The 20,319-nt window shown below is 39.2% G+C and overlaps 1 protein-coding gene across 1 annotated transcript in view; it reads left to right on the top strand.

The window, feature by feature from the left end:
- Window positions 1–18,566, top strand: part of SYT6 (synaptotagmin 6) — a 401,413-nt gene extending 382,847 nt beyond the window's left edge. Inside the window, exons 5-7 of the mRNA XM_018565948.1 lie at window positions 3,427–3,598; window positions 6,492–6,642; window positions 18,141–18,566. Of these exons, the coding sequence (XP_018421450.1) occupies window positions 3,427–3,598; window positions 6,492–6,642; window positions 18,141–18,212 (395 nt within the window). The 3' untranslated portion in view covers window positions 18,213–18,566. The remainder of the gene's footprint in view (window positions 1–3,426; window positions 3,599–6,491; window positions 6,643–18,140) is intronic.
- The last annotated feature ends 1,753 nt before the right edge of the window (window positions 18,567–20,319 follow it).

The raw sequence follows: 20,319 nt of genomic DNA, 5'->3' as shown, positions 1-20,319 counted from the left end.
ATCTCGACATCGATGTCGGGATCCGCTCCAGCTGCAGCGTCTCAGTATACCGCGAGCTGTAGCTCGCGGTATACTGAGCTTAGGGTAACGGGAGGACGCTAGTTTGTGTCCTCCCGTTACCCTAAGGAGAACTATGGGGAAAAACACTGACCCCATAGTTCTCCTTTAAGTGATTTATTCACCACCAGGGAATTTTTGGTGAAAGTCACATTCACTACTTTATAAATATGCCACATAGACTCTTTCTTTGTGGCTTATATGGTCTTAGAAAATAATACTCAGTAATACAGAAGAAAAGCAGCCATGAGAGCAAATGCCAAACAGGCATATTTGTCATTTATATGATGCTAGGTATGTACATTCTACAGTCTACTATATTATTTTCCAGAAATTCCACATTTGTACCATATGGCCTATTAGCTAGAATATATGTCATTGAACACATCCAGCAGCATCCCACTAAGTTCTAAGTATATCACTGAGCTGATTTAAATACAGTATTACATACAGACATAGACAAATTTGTTGATACGCTAACACGAAAAAATTGAACCCACAATTTCCAACAAAAAAGCTTAAAACTGACCAAAGTAATTGGCATCCATCATTGTTTATTCCATAATTAATAAATATCAGATGTTAAATAAAACAAAAAAATGCAATGGACAAATGACAAAAACGATGGTACCCAAAACCTAGTATTCCGTTGCACTACTTTTAGAGGCAATCACGGCAAACAAGTGGTTTATGTAGCTCTCAATGGGACTTCTGCACCTGCCAACAGGTAGTTTCCCCCAATCTTCCTAAGCAAACTGATCCAGCTTTCTGCTCCAGTTTGAAGATGCTGTCTCCAAACTGCATGTTGTATCTCTTTCCATAGATATTCAATGGGATTCATATCAGAGCTCATAGAAGGTCACTTTAGTATAGTCCAATTCTTGGGTGCTTTTAGCTGTATGTTTTTGGTTAATGATGTTGTTATAGGGCCCATGACCTGTGAGAGACTCAGAGCTTTCTGACACAGGGCAGTACATTTCAGTCCCTAATTCATTGATAGCCTTGAGATTTCATTAGGCCCTGCACAGATTTAGGACATCCTGTGTCATACAAAGCAACCCAGAAACAAAACTGAGCCTCTTCCATGTTTCACAGTATGTATGGTGTTCTTCTCTTTGAAAGCTTCATTTTTTTCATCTGTGAACATAAAGCTGATGTGACTTTCCTAAAAGATCTAGTTTTGTCTCATCAGTCCAAAGCACATTCTCCCAGAAGCACTTGGGCATGTCAATATGCATTTAACAAATCCCAGTCTGACTTTTTTATGTTTTTCTTCCAACAGTGATGTCCTCCTGGATCTTCTTCCTTTGACCCCACTGTCATTCAAAAAGCGATGGATAGTTTCATCAGGCACTGATGTACCTTGACCTAAGAGTGCAGCTTGTATATCTTTTATCTACCATTTACAATATCTTTCTGTTCAATCCAGGGTTGATTTCCCTCTGGTGGTCACATCCAGGAGGATTGCTTCACTCCCATGGACCTTACACTTCGTATTGATATTTGCAATTGTATTGCAACATATAACAGGAACATCAAGCTGCTCATAGAGAATCGTATAGCCTTTATTTTGACACGCTGGTTTATCATTTGTTTTCTGATCTCTCTAGACAACTCTTTTGCTCTCTGGTCCATGTTTAATGTAGTGCACACAATAATACCAAACACAATAGTGACTACTTTTCTCCATCAAATAAGCTGACAAGTTTGAATACATGTGTCATACTAATTATTAAGGATGCACCGATACCGATACTAGTATCGGTATCGGTGTACTCGTACTCGCCCAAATGCTCTGATACTTGCCCCCGATACTGGAACTTCCGGTCAGAGGGAGATTTTCCCTGACCGGCAATGCCGCCCATCTTCCTGATTGGCCCGGAAGCCGGCTCCATGCTAGTGGAAGTACCGGCACCAGGTACCGAAAGATAAATATCCGTATTCGTACACGATACAGAAAAAATTGTATCATGCATCCCTACTAATTATAGAAAACAGTTAGTTTGAAATGTCACTGTGATCCAAATATTTATAATCTTTATTAGGGGTATAAACAAATCTGTCTGGGCTATTTTAGATCATCATTTGTCATAGACCCACACAGTTCAGAGCTCCGTGTCAGAGAGTTCGGTCAATATAAGACAGTGTCTTATTTTCAGGGAAACACGGTAGTGCCTGCCATCTGATGTTCGATCTTAGGCCCAGGATGTATACCACTGATGGTCTGAAGGTGAGATCCCTCATTTCTTATTTGAGAGGAGAACCCAGAGCCTGGGCCAACACCTTTCTGGAGGAACAGAACCCCATCATGGAATCCCTGCCAGAGTTCATACAGGCCATGTCCTTGCTATATGAGGACACGAACAAACAGATCACTGCTGAAACCACTATACATACTCTTTATTGCCACTTCCTCCAACCCAAACTACAGAGACTGATAGCTCCAGATCCTGCTGCCTCCTATAGCATCAGGGTAATACATCTCCACCACATAGGAATAGGGGTATATGATGTGTAACGGTTCCCCTTGGTACTGAGTGCATTGGGGTTCCGTAAAACTGTGCCCAAACATTACACTTCACACACACTCCGCAGCTGAGATCCGCATTAGACATAACCGTCGACTGTTACATCATTGCAGAATAAACTATAATGTATCTTTGTTTGCCCTTTCTTTGTTTTACTCTATGACATACTAAAGGCATGCAGGTTTCCATTAGACACTTCTAATTTCAGCAGTTTTCAGGAGGAATGAAGCATTGTTTCAATGGGTTGTAAACATACCAACAAAATTGTCCACCTTGGTATATACTATTATAATCTACCTATAGGTCTATTCAGTCTTCTCTGGAGCCTTATGATCATTAAAAGATAAACAAGCTAATTGAATAGGGTATTACAAGGGGGAATAATAATGTGCAAAGTGCAATAAATCCCAGGAACCATATTTTACTCATTCCATGTCCTTTTTAGGAATTACATTTTCTCTACATGTGAGTGGGTAGCCAGCTCAATCAAATAAGTGTTTGCCTTTAATATGAGGGTTAACCTAAAGAAAAATCAAAACAGTCTCACCATTACTACTGCTAACAAGCAGCAGTATATCAGTCTGATTGTTCTAGGGAGTGACTTTTATAATTTAAGAAAGACTTGCAGTATATACACAAAGCTGGACAGAACAGATAACAATAACATAGGGGATCCATGTTATTGTTATAGGTAATTTATTTTGAATCTTCTTACATCTTCACATTATATACATTACAAAGTAGCAGATGTGGTATATGCTAACATTTATCTTTAAATTATTGGTTATTGCATGCTGAGTCTTTAAACAAGTTAAACAGAATTGCCTCCTTTTCTTCACAGACCCATATGTAAAGGTGTCCCTCCTTTGTGATGGCCGCAGGCTCAAAAAGAAGAAAACCACCATTAAAAGAAATACCTTGAACCCTATATATAATGAGGCCATCATCTTTGATATCCCACCTGAGAGCATGGACCAAGTCAGTCTTCTGATTTCCATCATGGATTATGATAGGTAGGTAATTTTCAAGAAACTACCCTGCTTGGGAGGAAGATGCCATCATAGGGTAGTACATTATCTTAATACAACTGTATAGCTAATAAGTATGTACATTTTTACAGATTCAAATATTTTACAATAGTGTGGTAATGATAATGACAGCAATTATGATGTTCATTCATTATTATTATTATTAATAATAATGTATCATTACATGTTATCATCAACATGGTTTACCATACAATTGTATTACCCAATAGTTGTTCACAAAAACATTTCTTAAAAATCTATTTGTTTAGTTAAGATGTACCTGTACTTTCCACCACCCTCAGGCCCCCCTATCACTTATAGTCACCTGTCTCTATTTCAGCAAGATATTGCTCACAAAGCCACAAAGACACTTCCCAAATTTTTGGGGGCCTGGCCCATGCATGTGCCGTGTACACTAAGCTAAATCCTATGGAGGGTTCATATTCCATGCACAAGCAGAGTATGAACTCTCCATTAGATTAAATAAAAGTGTAACTACACATACCAGCCTCAGAGGAGTTTCATAAGTAGCTTGGTAGTTTTGGGGGCAATATCTTGGAGGATCAGACAAGTAAATATAAGATTTTCAGCAGGGCTGAGTATAGCATACTTATATATACTCTAAAGGTACAGTTACACTTTAAGTATTGCTTGCACTATAAGTATAAGAAGAACACTATTTTGTACATCATGACTACATCTAGGTATAGCAAAGTCAGCATAGAATTATTGTATATTATAAAAGCAGTCACCAGACCCTGCCATTGGAAAGCGCATTTTCATTGCAGTATTAAAGTACAATTTAATCAGGCAAGCCAATAAAGCTTAAAGTTCAACCAGCTAAGTATATAGTGGAAGCTTTATATTAAAACAAAGTACACTCAAATCTGGGCCTTGAATGAGCTGTTGATGTGATATATTTGGATTTAACAAATGCATTTGATATTGACCCTCATAATAACCTGATAAAGGAGTTGAGAATTCAAGGATTAGGGGAGAATGTTTGAGCAGGAGTAAAGAACTGATAAAAGGACAGGAAACAAATCTTACATGTAACAGAAGATGTAATAAATGGGTTTAAAGAAAGCCTATATGGGTAAGCAGCTGGCAAGATGAAACAGCTGACAGCAGAATAATAGTAATAATAATGTTTACCTGCATATTTGTCCCCAAAGTATATACTAGGAATGCACAGATACCAAGTACCGTGCTTGGTACAAGTACCAGTATATATGTATTAGGGATGCACCAATACCATTTTTTCCAGACCACGTACAAGTACCGATACTTTTCCAAGTAATCACAGATACAATTACTGATACCTTTTTTTTTAGTGTCATGTGACAGTTTTTCTAAAACAATACAGACTAATGATTTCAGGACAGTGATGGAGCGCCGGGCCCAGTCACAGCTGCAAAAGCTGCGACCCTAGTAGTTCTTGTGAAAAAGCCAAGTATTGGCAATGATACATATACTGGTATCTGAACATCCCCAGCGTATACACAAATACATTTTAGATTATGCCTTATGCCTATTTACATTTGTCTGCCCTCTCCCCACACCCTATATGACAATACCTTGGCCTGCTAATAGGCTGCTTAGAGGATTGGATTATGCAGTAGGGCTTGTGTACATGCTTGTTCTTCACTAACAGGAAGTGGAGGGCCTGCAAGGGTGCTCTGGGTGGTGCTTGAAGGTTCAAGTTGAGTTGAGAAGGTTGTCATCAGTGGATTGGGTCTGTTCTGTGCCCTAGTGAAAGACTTAGGGTCTGAGCTGTGAAAATGTAATAGACCCACTATGCGGCCTCCTCTTTGGGGAAAAGCCTTATGTTGTTTTTTTTTTTTTAAAGCAGGGCACCACCAAATTAACTGGAAGTTACTAGATTAAGAAATCTCCATTGGTGGGCAAGGAAGTTAAACTTGGTCAACTATGGAAGATGGAATGACATTTGCTTATATACATTATTTGCAACTTCCCAGACAGTAAAAAGAAAAAAAAAATTAGCAGTAGTGCTTTTATTTTTTTGGAACAGAGAGAAAGCCTATACATGGGGATTAGATACTTTATGACTGGTTCTAGTTGGGAAACACGTGGTGGTCTAGTAATGCAGGGTCTTCCTGCTTGGTGGTTTTGAGTAGGGTTCCCCTTGTGTATCACATTGCAACCTGAAACCCTGGCAGACCACGTAATACTGTAGGGCCCCTCATGTGTATGTGGCAGAGTGTTTCCCAACATGTCAATTAAATTGGGTTTCTAACAGCTCGTCGCTGGAATTGTTCTAACTGTAGGTCCGGCAGGGGAACTGGCTTAACAGTCTTTTGCATGTGGGTGCTACAAGATAGCAGTGGTTTTAGGTTTGCTTTAAGAAAGCAGTGGTTTTCCAGGACGATCTCTATTGGACCCATTTCTTTTCAACATATTTTAATGATGTAGTGTAGAAAATTAATTCTTGCTATCTTGCTTATGGCACAATATTCTGTTGAAACATTAAAACTCAGCAGAATGTCATTAAACAGAGAGATCCTGACAAAATGACCAATGGCAGTTAAAAGACAGATACAATTTAAAGTAGACCTATCATTAAAAAACATGATTTGTATTAATTAACAGAGCAAAGTAGTTCAGTAGGACCTCTCATGCATTGACAAAAATTAACTCTAAGCTGCATTATGTTGCAGCCTATTGTAAAGATGACATGATATGTGGCTACTAGTTGCATTTTGGTTGTTTTACATTATTAGAGTGAGACAGAATAAATTGACATTGCCCCACTGCAAATGTGAATATGGCTGCCAAAACAGGAGACTCTGTAATGTCTTTATGTGCTCCTAAGTACATTAAATGTAAGTGACAAATGTAAACATTTCTTTGTTAATAGGGTTGGACACAATGAAATTATTGGAGTATGCAGAGTAGGTAACAGCACAGAAGGACTTGGAAGAGACCATTGGAATGAAATGCTGGCATATCCACGGAAGCCTATAACCCATTGGCATCCATTGGTGGAAATGAAGAAGTCATTCAAAGAGGTTTGTTATATTATATATACTTTCTAATCAGGGGGCAGCTCTAGATATTTTTGTTTTTGGGGTGCTGTACTGGTGCTGGGAGTATAAATGGGGGGAGCTAAATCCCTGACCCTGAATCCCATGTTATTATAAAAGAAAACATAACATCATTAGAAATGCTTAGTCAGAAAATGAAACATGTAATGTTATATAGAAACCATTCCCAATGTAATAAGAACACAGACTGCAACCCCTTTAAGGCACATTGAGACATACAGAGTGCAGTGCTGTGAAAATGTGGAATAGACTCCCCCAGGAGCTAGTTCTAGCTAGCTCAGTTAATAGTTTTTTTTTAATCTGGATGTATTCCTAAATGCACAGAATATTAATGGATATTGAGTTATTATAGGTATATTAAGCATCAGAAATTGTTGATCCAGGGAATATCCGATTGCCTAATGGGATCAGGAAGGAATTTTTTTTCCTGTGTTGGAGCAAATTGAACAATGCTTTATAGAAGTGTTTTGCCTTCCTCTTTTTTTTTCATATCTCTACAGGTTGAACTCGATGGACATGTGTCTTTTTTCAACCTGACCAACCTGACTAACTATGTAACTATCTATGTAGCAATGTCCCTTACATTGCTGGTCAACAAGTGCAAAAAACAGTTCTGCATTTGCTGTCACTAGGCCTAAACAAACCCATAGTTGCCAATATTTGAAAAGAAAAAGAAGATAAACCTTGAAGGGATTGTGAAGAAAAATGCAGTGGTGCGTGCTGTCCACATGTAGACATGGCTATAAATGAGGGGGTCAATAAAGTGGGTGTTACTTCACGGTGGATGCCTTGTAGTGGGCTACCTTTCCCCCTTTGCTTTTCTATAGTTTAGACAAAAGAGGGCCTGGGGGTACACTGAAGAGCTGGTGGGAGTAAAATAAGCCCCAAAGAGTGTGAGGGAGCAAGATGGGGGAGAGAAAGAGCTGTGAGAGGAGGGAGGGAGAGAAGAGGGAGTGTGGAGAGAGAGAGAGAGAGCGGAGATGGGGAGAATGAAGGGGAAGAGAGCGAGAGACAAGTGGGGAGAGAGAGTGGAAAGAGAGAGGAGAGAGGGAGCAGAAAGAGTGAGAGGGGGAGGGCAGGAGGAGCAAGGGGGGAATAAGAAGGGGGGGGAAAAATAGGGGGAGAGCAAAAGGGGGAAGTGAGAGACTGAGAGGGAGGAGAGGACTGAGAGATCAAGGAGGGGGTCACCCACAAGAAGACAAGCTGAGACTAGTATAATACTATAGCTCAGTTAATGCATTAGTCATGCACCCATGGTCTTTTGCTTTTTATTAGCTGGTAAATCAGTGATGAATGTGAACCTTGTAAAAGAAAATTCAGTGCAGGAAAGCATTGTATGCCTCAGTTTGGTGTGGCAAGTAACTCCTTTTATAGAAAGAGTGAACTAATGCACTCCCAAAATGGAAGTTGCAGGTTCCTACAGGTCTTTCAGTTGCAGATTGGGTACTGCACAAGAGAATTAAAGATACTATTAGACACTGAAATTTGCCTACAATGCACCTGCAAGATCACTTTGTTTTCTCTGACCCTGCAACAGAACAAATCTAGATGTCAGCAAATATACATTCCCATTATTTCCTGCCCCCCAAGGAACTTACAAGGTTAATGCTTTGTCAGTGAATGCCTGGTGGATCTTGCTTAAATATGCCAGTCATACCTTTATAAATAAGCCCCCTATTTTATGATTTTTCTTCGGCAACCACCAGACCATTATAATCAAAAAACAGTAAATAGAAGCAAAGCTGTTAAATGCACCTCATAGGTATACGAAACTAACAGGGTTATTCAAAAAAGGGTGAAGAGTTTGGAGAAGGCAGGATAAGTGAACAATCGAGGACAACATAGCTGAACTGGAAAGTGAGCTGAATTGGAGAATTTTCCAAATCAGCTATTTTGGCCTAGATTGTTCACTTCTCCTGTGTTCCCCAAAATCTTCACCCTTTAGTGAATAATCTTGTAAGTGTAGGGCTTTAAATCTGAGACTTTATAATAATGTAATTTTCAAACATGCACTGGAAGCACTGTGAAAATTAAATTTGTATAAGCTTCATAAGAGTGTATTCATAAACGATTGCTGATGGTACTTTATTTTACTTTAAAAGATCTAGTGGCTCTCAATGCTGCTGTTAACACAGAATCAAACACTTGTTATATATTCTTACAAGAGCCTGCTTGTCTCTGCTATGCTCTCAAACCACAGGCTGGATTCAAAGCCCAATCTTCAGCTATACATAATGGGAGCTACATTTAAAATAGCCCTAGATCCTACACTTTTGTGTTGGCTATATAAAGAAATGCTCACAATATTCAGATGGGTCACTTACAAAGCATGAAAAAAATGAAGGATGAAAAAGAGCATATTTGGAATAAAGAAAAAAACAACGTGATTTCAATAACTGTATAATAGATAGATAGATAGATAGATAGATAGATAGATAGATAGATAGATAGATAGATAGATAGATAAAGCGATGTGTATAGATATGTAAAAATACTTCTGACACTCTGTTACTTCCACATTGATAGTTTATATCTATTAAAGTTTTTAACACCAGTTGAGGAGTTTGATCATTTAAAAAATCATCAACTCAATAAACATTTGTGCACAAGTTACCTCCACGACCTTCTGTATAACATAGTCTAGCCCATTGCTTCTCTACTGTACCAACAAGTTATAAAATATCTAAAGCTTTCAAACTACCACTTCTTAAGGCAGACTTGGCAGGGTTTAATACTGTGTTGTATAATTCACCATCAGACAAGGGAAGAGTAGTATACTGTATACCTAAGTTTTCCTTTTCTACAGACTTCCATAACCTTGGGCTTGGTAATCCATAAAACATCTATCAGGTACCAAGATCAAAGCCTTCTCTGTCCAACAGATATTCTCAAGACAAGCAGCAGAATATGTAACGTAATCCATCTGATTAGTAATCAAGTAAATTTCAGAGTTGTAAGCTGATGGAGATGATAAAGTTATGCACCTACAAGAGCCAAAGCCCCTTAAAATAAAATAAAATAAAAATCTGCCCACTGAATTTAGTAACTAGACCAGGGGTAGGTAAACTCCAGCTCTCCATCTGTGGTGAAAAGACAAATCCCATCATGCATCTGCCTCTGGGAGTCATGCCTGTGGCTGTCAAAGTCGTGTAGCGCCTAATGCAATTTGTAGTTGCAGCACAGCTGGAGAGCCGAAGTTTGCCTACCCTTGAACTATACCATAACCTTTATAAACAAAGTGCATTATTCTTGTGACTCTTGGCTTGGTTTTTATTCACCCACCCTTTAGAAAAACAGGCCAACTGCAATTAACAAAACAGGCCAAATTGAGCGATCAACTTGTTCTGAGAGACAGTGACCCTAAAGCCTAGGCAAATTTGGGCACCAAATAATTTTAATTAGAAATATGAAACAGTTGCTCATGTCTTTCTGCTGTTCTGTGAGTTCTGTTGGCCGGTATTTTTGAAAAAGTTGTCTGTCAGTTCTCTAGGTAACAATGAAATCACTGGAGCATGAAGAACAAAGTGCCTCATGATATGTTAATGTCATTAGTTTGTAGTGAATATACAGGCTCACTATGGGTTTGACCTACAAAAATGAATGCCTCTGTTCAATATTTATGCTACTGCTATAAAACTAATAGCATAATTAAATTTCAGCAATCTCCTACAAACTAAAATTTTCTGAAAGGTTAAAGTGGAGCCACTGGTAGCTGTAGCGTGGAGATGAAGTATCCATCCACCATCTCCACTGATCATTGCTGCAGATTATCTAGACAGGGGGATTCATTTACTAAAGGGAAATAGGTTGTTCACTTTGCAAGGAAGTTTTCACTTTGCTTTGGAAGTTTTCCCTTATCTCAGTGAATGAGAAGAAGCTCTGCTGACTTTTATACTGTACATTACACCCACCTTGTGGTGTAAACTGGGCACATAGAAAACAGTTTTTCGCCGCACACTACACCCTCCTTGTGCTGTAAACCAGGCACATAGAAAATAGTTGTTTTTTCTGTGCCCTAGCTTTGACTAGACTTGTTCAGTTGCTGAAAAGTGCAAGTCGCCCCTTATGGTGTGAGCATGTTCATTCAAATCATAACTTACATTAAAAAATCACTGCAACCCAAAAAATGCAGGTGCCTTATTGTGCATTGATACACATCTTAATGTCATTCTTTGTTGAGTGTTTTTATAACCCTATTTCCTCTTACATCCAGATTTTGATACGTATCTCCCCCAAAGACCCTCAAGTCCACTGAGTCACAGATGTGGGGAAGGAACACTTTTCAACATGGGGTTACCCACTTAAAATCTATCCCCCTAAAGGATCTGGTACAGATCTTTTAGGGGGGCCCCATACTGTTTTGTTTGCCATTTACCTGGTTGGAAAGTAGCCACCGCTCCAAGCTCACTCCCATGATAGAGTATAACTTTAATACAAATTAGCAAACTAATCGTGAGATTGTAGTCCATCACAGGAGCGAGCTTGGAGCAGTGGTTACTTTACAACACACCCTATGGAACCATGGGAACAAAAGTAGCCACCCTCCAGAAGGAAGGATAGTGTCAGCATGAGCTCAGAGATGAATCTACAACTGAGTGATACATAAATAAGATACATTTTAATTAATAATTTATAAATATTATCGATAATAAACAATGTGGGGTCTATTCACGAAGCAGCCGAAGGATCTAGCCATAGCTTCGGCCGATCCTTCGGCTAGCATCGGCCCCAGGACCCCTTCGGTTCAGTAGAACCGAAAGGCTGCTGTAGGGGCTATTCACTATAGCAAGGACAGCTCCCGAACTTGGTCGAGCGGCTCAGTCGAGCCGAATGCATATGCATCGGCTCAGCTGAGCCGTGCTGAAAGCCGAAGCTGGCCTGCTTCTGACAGCTGGGCGGAGCCAGCCGTGATCTTACGGCTGGCTCCGGCCACTTGCAGAGAGATCAGCATCCCTGGTTACCAGTTAACCAGGGACACTGATCTCCAGACAGCCTAACTCTCCCTGGCGCTTCGGTAATCTGCCGCTCCCAGCCGCCAAGGAGCGGCAGACTCCTTGGCCGCTGGGAGTCGTGTCAGAATAGAAAAAAAAATGTTGGCCATAGGAATGCATTGCTAGATTCCTATTGGCTATTTCAATTTGCAATAGCAAACTAGCATTGCACCCGCCCTCTGCTGCAGTTCTCCATCAGGTCCACCACTACTGATTGACAGCAGCAGAGGGCGGGTACAATAGCTAGTTTGCTATTGGTTATTGCAAATTGAAATAGCCAATAGGAATCTAGCAATGCATTCCTATGGCCAAAAAATAGTTTTTTCTATTCTGACACGTCTCCGTGTCAGAATAAAGAAAAAAAAAAAGCTATTGGTTATTGCAAATTGAAATAGCCAATAGGAATCTAGCAATGCATTCCTATGGCCAAAAAATAGTTTTTTCTATTCTGACACGTCTCCGTGTCAGAATAAAGAAAAAAAAAAAGAAAAATCAGTGTTTCTCTCTTTGGCGGCCGGGAGCGGGAGACTCCCGGAGTACCCGGGGGAGTTTTGTTTTCTTTATTTTTTTTATGGCAGCAGAACCGCCGGCCAATAGAAAACAGTTGGGCAGCTAGCTGTCACTGCTAGCTCCGCACAAACTATCTTAAACTATTTTTCTGTTCTGCTCGGTACCACAGAGGGACAGCCAAGCCGAACGCCGCTCAGTGGCATTCGGCTATTCACTCACTGCTGTTCGGCATCTATAAGAATAGACCAAACAGCAGCGAGCAGCTGTCGGTCATTCACTCGGCTGCCTACGGCAGATTAGTGAATAGACCCCTGTGTGAATTTCAGGCGGTTCTTGAAGAACGGAGGAAATTCACACTGTGGGTGCCGTTGTCTGGTCGGCATCCCTCATTCAGCTGATCAATGGAGCCAGTCAGAAAATCTATGTAGGAACAGAGCCATCAGTCAATGAACTGCTGGTGTTCTATCAAAATGTCCAACTCGTCGAAATCTCCAATAAGTCACTTCTGATCACTTGCCAGCAGGAGATTTTGACTGGACAGCGTTAGCATGCAGAACAGAAAGACTGGAGGAGTTTGTACAGGAGCATCTTCACAATACTCAGCAGTTGGCAAACTCAAGGATTCTTCTGCTAGATGGAATGTTGTTCACGTTTGCGCACTGAGCTGTTGGAGAACTTGACAAGTATTGTGAAAATGCTATGCGCACATGCACCCTGTGGCTGTACAGAGCTCCTCTAGTCTTTCTGTTCACCGTAAATGACTGACAGGCTTATTCACTTAGCTGATGAAGGCAGCCTAGTGAATAACCCAGCCGAAGGTAAGTGAGGCGAACAACTGATTTCAGCCGTACATCGGCTGCCTTTGGCGTTTGTCGCGCGTTTGTCGTGCGATTTGCATGTCGCGTGATATTGTGCAAATTCTTGCATTCAGCAAGCTAGAATCGCGGCAAAATCCGCTCCAAAAAGGGTTCTGCTGTAGCGACGCACGACCCGCGACAGCAGGACCCTTTGCCCCATTGCCAAGCATTGGAGGGCGATATCGCGCGGTAAATAGCCGCGATATCGCGGGAATTACTGTGCGATAAATCGCTCAGTGTGAACCTTAATAGATCGGCATCCCTAGGTCCGCCCAGCTGTCATTTGCATGGAGATCGGTCGGCTTCGGCCCACCTTTCTCCACACTTTGGCTGTCACTTCGGCTCATTTGAACCAAAGCATATGCCTTTGGCTCGGCTGAGCTGCTCAGCTGCCTTCGGCTGCTGTACGGGCTATTGTAAATAGCCCGTACAGCAGCCCTTCGGTTCAGTCAAAGAGCCGAACGATCAGCCGAAGTTATGGCTGTATCCTTCGGCTCCATAGTGAATAAACCCCTAAATTGGAGATTTCAACGAGTTGGCCATTTCGATAGAACATCAGCTCTGTTTGGATATTACACACACACATACACACTGGATTAATAGCGGTAAATAAGTATAAGGTACACAGCTGTGATGATGTTGTTGCCTTCCAGAAAAATTGGAACACATAGGGTATCTTTGCTGGATACCCTATGTGTGCAACTGTAACTATTTCCATTATTTAGTATGTCATTTGTTTGAATTTCTGGCTAAGGATCCCCAATATCCAATATTGTTATATACTATGGTTTATTTAAATAACAGTGCAAAAGCAGCAATGTGCAGTAACTCACAAGAATCAATAAATGAGCTTTACACAACCTAATGTCAAACCATTAAAGCCTACTAATGATTCTATATAAACCGTTTAGAGCTAAATATTTATCATACACTATATATTCTGTTTATCTAGAATTATCTGTCTCAAAGTGTATATTACTTAATGTCAGCCACTGCTCTATTAGGTAGAAAAGTGCAGAATTTTGAATTTATTATCCATTAAAGCCTACTAAATTTGTTAAGTTGACTTTAAAGAACATTAATGCTCTTTGCAATATGTTATTAAATAAAACAAAATGGTTTTAATATTTTGTTTACCCATGCAAAAAATGTGTGTTACTGTCTGTGCTGCTACTATTTTTTTTATGTATTACATATTTGTGGTAATTTTACTCAAAAACCATGATTAGCAGCCATAAAGACCTAATGAATATATAAAACTTACAGGTCTATCTAGAATCATGTGGCATTTGACTATAAACCTAACAAAGGAGCAGACTCCTATGATTTGACAAATACATTTTAAATAGGGATGCACCGATACTTTTCGAGTACTAAGTCCTATACTTGGCATTTTCATGAGAACTACCAGGGTTGCAGCGGTTGCAGCTGGGACCTAGCTCTGGTGCTCCACCACTGTCCTGAGATCATTAGTCGATATTGTTTTAGAAAAACTGTCACATGACAATAAACAAAAATGTATCAGTACTTGTGTCTGTAAGTACTTGGGCAAGTATCAGTACTTGTACTAGCAAAACTGGTATCGGCGCATCCCTTTATTTATATTTATAAAAACAAAATCATACATTAAAACAGATATACAAATCCCAGGAGCTCTGTGTGCTCCTTACAAATGACAGCTGCCTCCTAACTTTTGAATTTTTCTCTAGTCTAGGAGCTCTAAAAGTATCGGTACATATACTTGTACTTGTACCGAGTACTGTACTTGATATCGGGGAATCCCTAATTTTAAATGCACATTTTAATGAAACATATAGTTACAGTTTTTCAAATTGTGCACATTATGGAACTACAAATGAATAACCCCCTAAATTGTTACATAGTTACATAGTTAGTCAGGTTGAAAAAAGACACAAGTCCATCGAGTTCAACATATAGAGATACTGAGAAAAACAAACAAAAAAACAAAAAGAGAAGAAAAGCCTAAACAGAACGCTATGCCCACAGCTACCCCCTGTTGATCCAGAGGAAGGCAATAAAAAACCCCTATAAAGCATGGTTCAATTTGCTCCAACAGGGGAAAAAAATTCCTTCCTGATCCCATAAGGCAATTGGATATTCCCTGGGTCAACAATCTCTGATGCCTAATATACCTATAATAACTCAATATCCAGTAATATTCTGTGCATTTAGGAATATATCCAGATGTTTTTTGAAACAATTAACTGAGCTACCCGGAACTAGCTCCTGTGGGAGTCTATTCCACATTTTCACAGCGCTAACTGTGAAGAATCCTTTCCGTATGCAAAGGTTAAATCTCTTTTCCTCCAGACGCAAAGAGTGCCCCCTTGTCCTTTGCAGTGACCTTAACGTGAATAATTTGGCACCAAGCTCTTTATATAGACCATTTATGTATTTATACATTGTGACCATGTCCCCCCTTAATCTCTTCTTCTCCAGAGAGAACAAATTCAGGTCAGCTAATCTTTCCTTATAGCTGAGCTCCTCCATGCCTCTTATAAGTTTAGTCGCCCTTGCAGATTACAACGAGTTGGCCATTTCGATAGAACTTTGGCTCTGTGTAGCTATTACACACACACACACACACACACACACAGATACAAACACACACACACACATACTGGATTAATAGTGGAAAATAATGATAAGGTAAACTTAGCTGTGATGATTTTTTTTTGCCTTCCAGAAAAAATGTGTATAAAACAAATTAGCTCCCCATTGACATAAATGTATCACTGATTAAGCACAGTTACCTACAACATTGTTAATGATTTCCAATATGCTAAGAGTTTCTAATGAATGAATTACTATATTTTTCATGATCATGTCATGTCTGCACTTTTGTTTGCTTGGGAAGCTTTTCATAAACGTCCCTCTGTAATGGTATATTGACTTTTAAACATCTTTTCTGTCCCCTGACATATATTTAACTTTGCAATACTGACAGAAATTGTCAATGTTATTTTTGAATACAAATTGAACATTAAGCCTACTGAGTCAGACAAGATTTACTGAATATTTTTCTTCTGTTTGCTAATAACATTGAGCTCTTTTAAAATGTCAAATCTTAAAAGAAGAAAAATCGGATCATTTAGAAAGCACACTACCTGATAATAACAGAATAGAATATCGAGTATTTTTCCTCTTGTTTCACACAGTAAAGGAGATCTCTCTTATACTGATTGATTGTAGGAACAGGGACATGAGTAACTGAGGTTTATACTGTCTCATTTACATCACTGGACAAATAACTTATTGTAAGTCTCACCATCATCCCGTGAAAGGTACTACCACTGCTCCCTCTTTGCTGTTAAAAGGTGGAATAACAGCCTTGTATGCCAAGCACACCTTACTTATTGGAAACAGGACCCCCTAGTGCGGTAACTTGTTTTCCCACTTTTAACAACCCATCCTAACTAAAAGACTAGTTTAATACCTGAGTTAGAAAGGGAAAGAGCTGTTTAAATGTTTTATGAAGTATGATATGAATGGCACAAGTTATTATTATTATTTCTCAGGATTTGCTCAGCACTTACAATATAAGGAAGACATTACAGTTACAATACAGTTCAAGACAAAATGGTTAGGAGAGCCCTGACCGTGAGAGCTTTGTTCCTCCTTATTTTGCTATTTAAATTAATAGAAACCGGTAGACACTGAAAGAAAAAAAAAAACACAAGCGCCAACTTACCACCGTCCTTGCGGGAATAGAGGAGGGATTCCAGAGACACGAGGCAGCTTCTCACAGTCAGGGAAACTGGATATCTAGCACAAGGAGTGCCCCCATAGTGTAAGAGGTTCTGACGAAAGGGGTCCGGCCAGAGAAATGCATCAACCAGAGGGCTGATGTACAGTAAGATGGACCCAGCTCTCCACCTGCATATTTTAAGCCATGAATGTTCACCCATCCTCAGTTTTCTTGTGATTCTGCTACTACAGGCACTCATATATTAGTTGTTTGTGAGTACATTTTTACTGGGTTTTTATTAATAAATAAAGTTGTTTTTACACTATGGAGGCAGCGCCCCACCTGCATATTTGAAGCCATGACAGTTCGTCCATCCTCAGTTTTCTTGTGATTCTGCTACTACAGGCCATCATATATTGGTTGTTTGTGAGTACATTTTCATTGTTTTTATTTATAAATAAAGTCGTTTTTATACTATGGAGGTACTCCTTGTGCATCTCTTCTGCGAAAAACCAGTAATTCCAATTATCCTGAATAATCTGCCTACATAGACATATTTAGATAAACTTTATGATGAAAATTGGCATCATGCTCCCCCTTTCCAGATTCTACAGAGGATGGAATATAAAGCTTACCAAGATGCATGACAAGCAGGGAGAGGGTAGCCAGGAACTCAGGATCCCAGAGTTCCACCACTACAGCCCTAGCCAATTCCCTGAGAGTTAGTGCCATATGTTTTAAGAATAACGCTTGCAGAGCAAAATGTAAAAAGCTAACCACATTGATTATTGCTAAGTATTGGTACAAATGAATAACAAAATTCTATGGCATATTTTAAAGCCCAACTCCAGCCAAAACTGTGATGGGAAATCTTATCACAGACAATAATAAAAATGTGAAGATGTTCGTACTCCACCAAAAGTGAACAGATCAGGGCTGAAAACACTGCTATAAGCACCACTATATCTCCAGTTCTTGTATCAACCAACTAAGAGGAAAATACTTCATAGCCAACTTGTATATACAAAGAATACTATGGACAAATTATTTTGATATAGTCATGGTCCTGGGTGGGTTCTTTTTGCTTCCAGATTTTATCTGTGTATTTTATCTTGCTCTTTTGTTATAGTTTGTCTTTTAATGGAAACTAATAAAATGAATAATTTTATGTATTTCATTGTCACTACGCCTTTTTTATGAGTATCAATTGAAAGTCCCATAATAACATAGCCCCCGGATATTTCAGTCCAGGTGGATCTCTGCTTTCTTTAATTCATATATTTAGGGGTATGATGCTCATAATCCACACACTTGGCATCTATCCTCATAAATATAATTTTTTTGTCCAAACATACACTTTATTCCAATCATTGTGTTTTCTCAATTTTTCCCCAGTGGCAGGGCCGAGCTGCTAGCTTTGATAGCCAGGGGTCATGCCCCTCCCCGAAGCCTCCACCAACTCCTTGAAATTACCAGCTGTCTGCAAATGAAGTTTTGTAACAACTTTTCAAGTCTTGTTCAAGAACCTGGCTGAAGAGCTCTCAACTCTTCAATAGCTGGTCATCAAACCTGAAAAGTCAGGTGGACTTAATTGAGTTCAAGTCGAAAACAGGACAAGTATATAAGTGGTTTGGTTTTGTCTTGGTCTGGTGTCTCCTAAGTATGTTATACTATGGTGTTGTTATCATTTAACTCCTTACTTGGACTAAGAACTACTAGGGCAGACTGACCAATTTCAGCATCTGAGAAAAGGGGTACAGTTTTACTATAAGAACTATTTATTGTTATTGGACAATGAATGTACATTGAAGTGTTCTTCTTTGTAGGAAAATCGGAAGATGTACTGGCAGTGGCTGTAAGTGTTTATGATCAGTCACTGATCCACTAACACTAAAGACCTAGGAAAAAAATGAGGAATATTTATAAATGAAAACTCTTGTTCTTTATATGTGATATATCATCATGTGTTGTCTTTGATGATATTACTGTGGGTAAAATGACGATATTAATGCTTTTACATTTTGAGCTTGGTTGATGCTTACAATGACATTCACAGAGAGTTTAGTTTGTTCAATGAAGCTAACTTTTGTCTTTTTAAGAGAGTTGGTCTTTTTACACCCCACTCATGGAAATTTAAAAAATGCATGAGTATGCAGTTGTCTTAATGCTTCGGAGATCCTTACAACGGATCCCTGTTCAGTACTCAGGAAATCAATGCAGACTGCAGTGGTATCTAAAGACATTGGTCACAATGTCAGCAAAACATTCTGCATGTCACTTGCAAATCTGTTGCTTGTGAATGTTTTGTAGGTTCCTAGTAGTGTGTTTTTGTTAAGTTCACCATGCCCTCCTATGATAAGATCACTAACACCATTATTTCATTTTAACCGGTTAATGCATATTTACTTATATTGCGCATCATACTGCAGATGATAACTACCTTTTTGGACTACACCTATTTTCCTTTGTAACAGCCACCTTGATTGCGAAATCAGTTATTGTTATATGTGCGCACTTAAAGTGCCAGTGAAACGCCAAAAAGCAGCCTTCTTGTCTGAATAATTTGAAAATGTACAACATGTAAACCAACACCATGCACTTTTTTTAGCAAATGTTAGTAGGGTATTAAACTATATATTTGTCACTAATATTTACTTATTAATTTACTTCAAAGCAAAAATAAAATGCTAACCCCTCAGTCTAGCCTACTCAATACTATCAGTGGTCTGTTTTATTATCTTCAGCTGTTCAGGTAAAGGACTAATGGTGCTAGAATTGACCCATTACAAGATCTACAACTGCAGTTACACTTGTAGCCACTATATCAGGGGTCTCAAACCTCCGGCCCTCCAGCTGTGGTGAAACTACAAATCCCATGAAGCATCTCTCTTCGGGAGTCATGTCTGTGGCTGTGAGAATCTTGGGATTTGTAGTTCCACCACAGCTAGAGGGCCGGAGGTTTGAGACCCCTGCACTATATGATGTAGGAGACTGTAATTTAAACCATTTATATATATATGATTTACAGCAATTTGACAATACTAGGGCAGGATTCATGTGTACCGTAGTTATGTATATATTACATGTATGCTGTGCATACACTATATAAAATGTGATGAAAGTAACACTAGAATGGCACAAATGGATACCCTATGTGTGCAACTGTAACTATTTCCATTATTTAGGATGTAATTTGTTTGATTTTCTGGCTAAGGATCCCCAATATCCAATATTGTTATACATCGGCTCTGTTTGGATAACACACACACACACACACACACACACAAACACACTGGATTAATAGTGGAAAATAAGTATTAGGTAAACTTAGCTGTGATGATTTTTTTTTTGCCTTCCAGAAAAATTGGAACACATAGGGTATCTTTGCTGGATACCCTATGTGTGCAACTGTAACTATTTCCATTATTTAGGATGTCATTTGTTTGATTTTCTGGCTATGGATCCGCAATATCCAATATTGTTATATACTATGGTTTATTTAAATAACAGTGCAAAAGCAGCAATGTGCAGTAACTCACAAGAATCAATAAATGAGCTTTACACAACCTGATGT

The sequence above is a fragment of the Nanorana parkeri genome, unplaced genomic scaffold (genome assembly GCF_000935625.1).
Source record: "Nanorana parkeri isolate BGI_ZX_2015 unplaced genomic scaffold, ASM93562v1 scaffold902, whole genome shotgun sequence".
Classification (NCBI taxonomy): Eukaryota; Metazoa; Chordata; class Amphibia; order Anura; family Dicroglossidae; genus Nanorana; species Nanorana parkeri.
The sequence above is the reverse complement of the archived record's forward strand: the minus strand, read 5'-3'. Positions and strand labels throughout refer to the sequence as shown.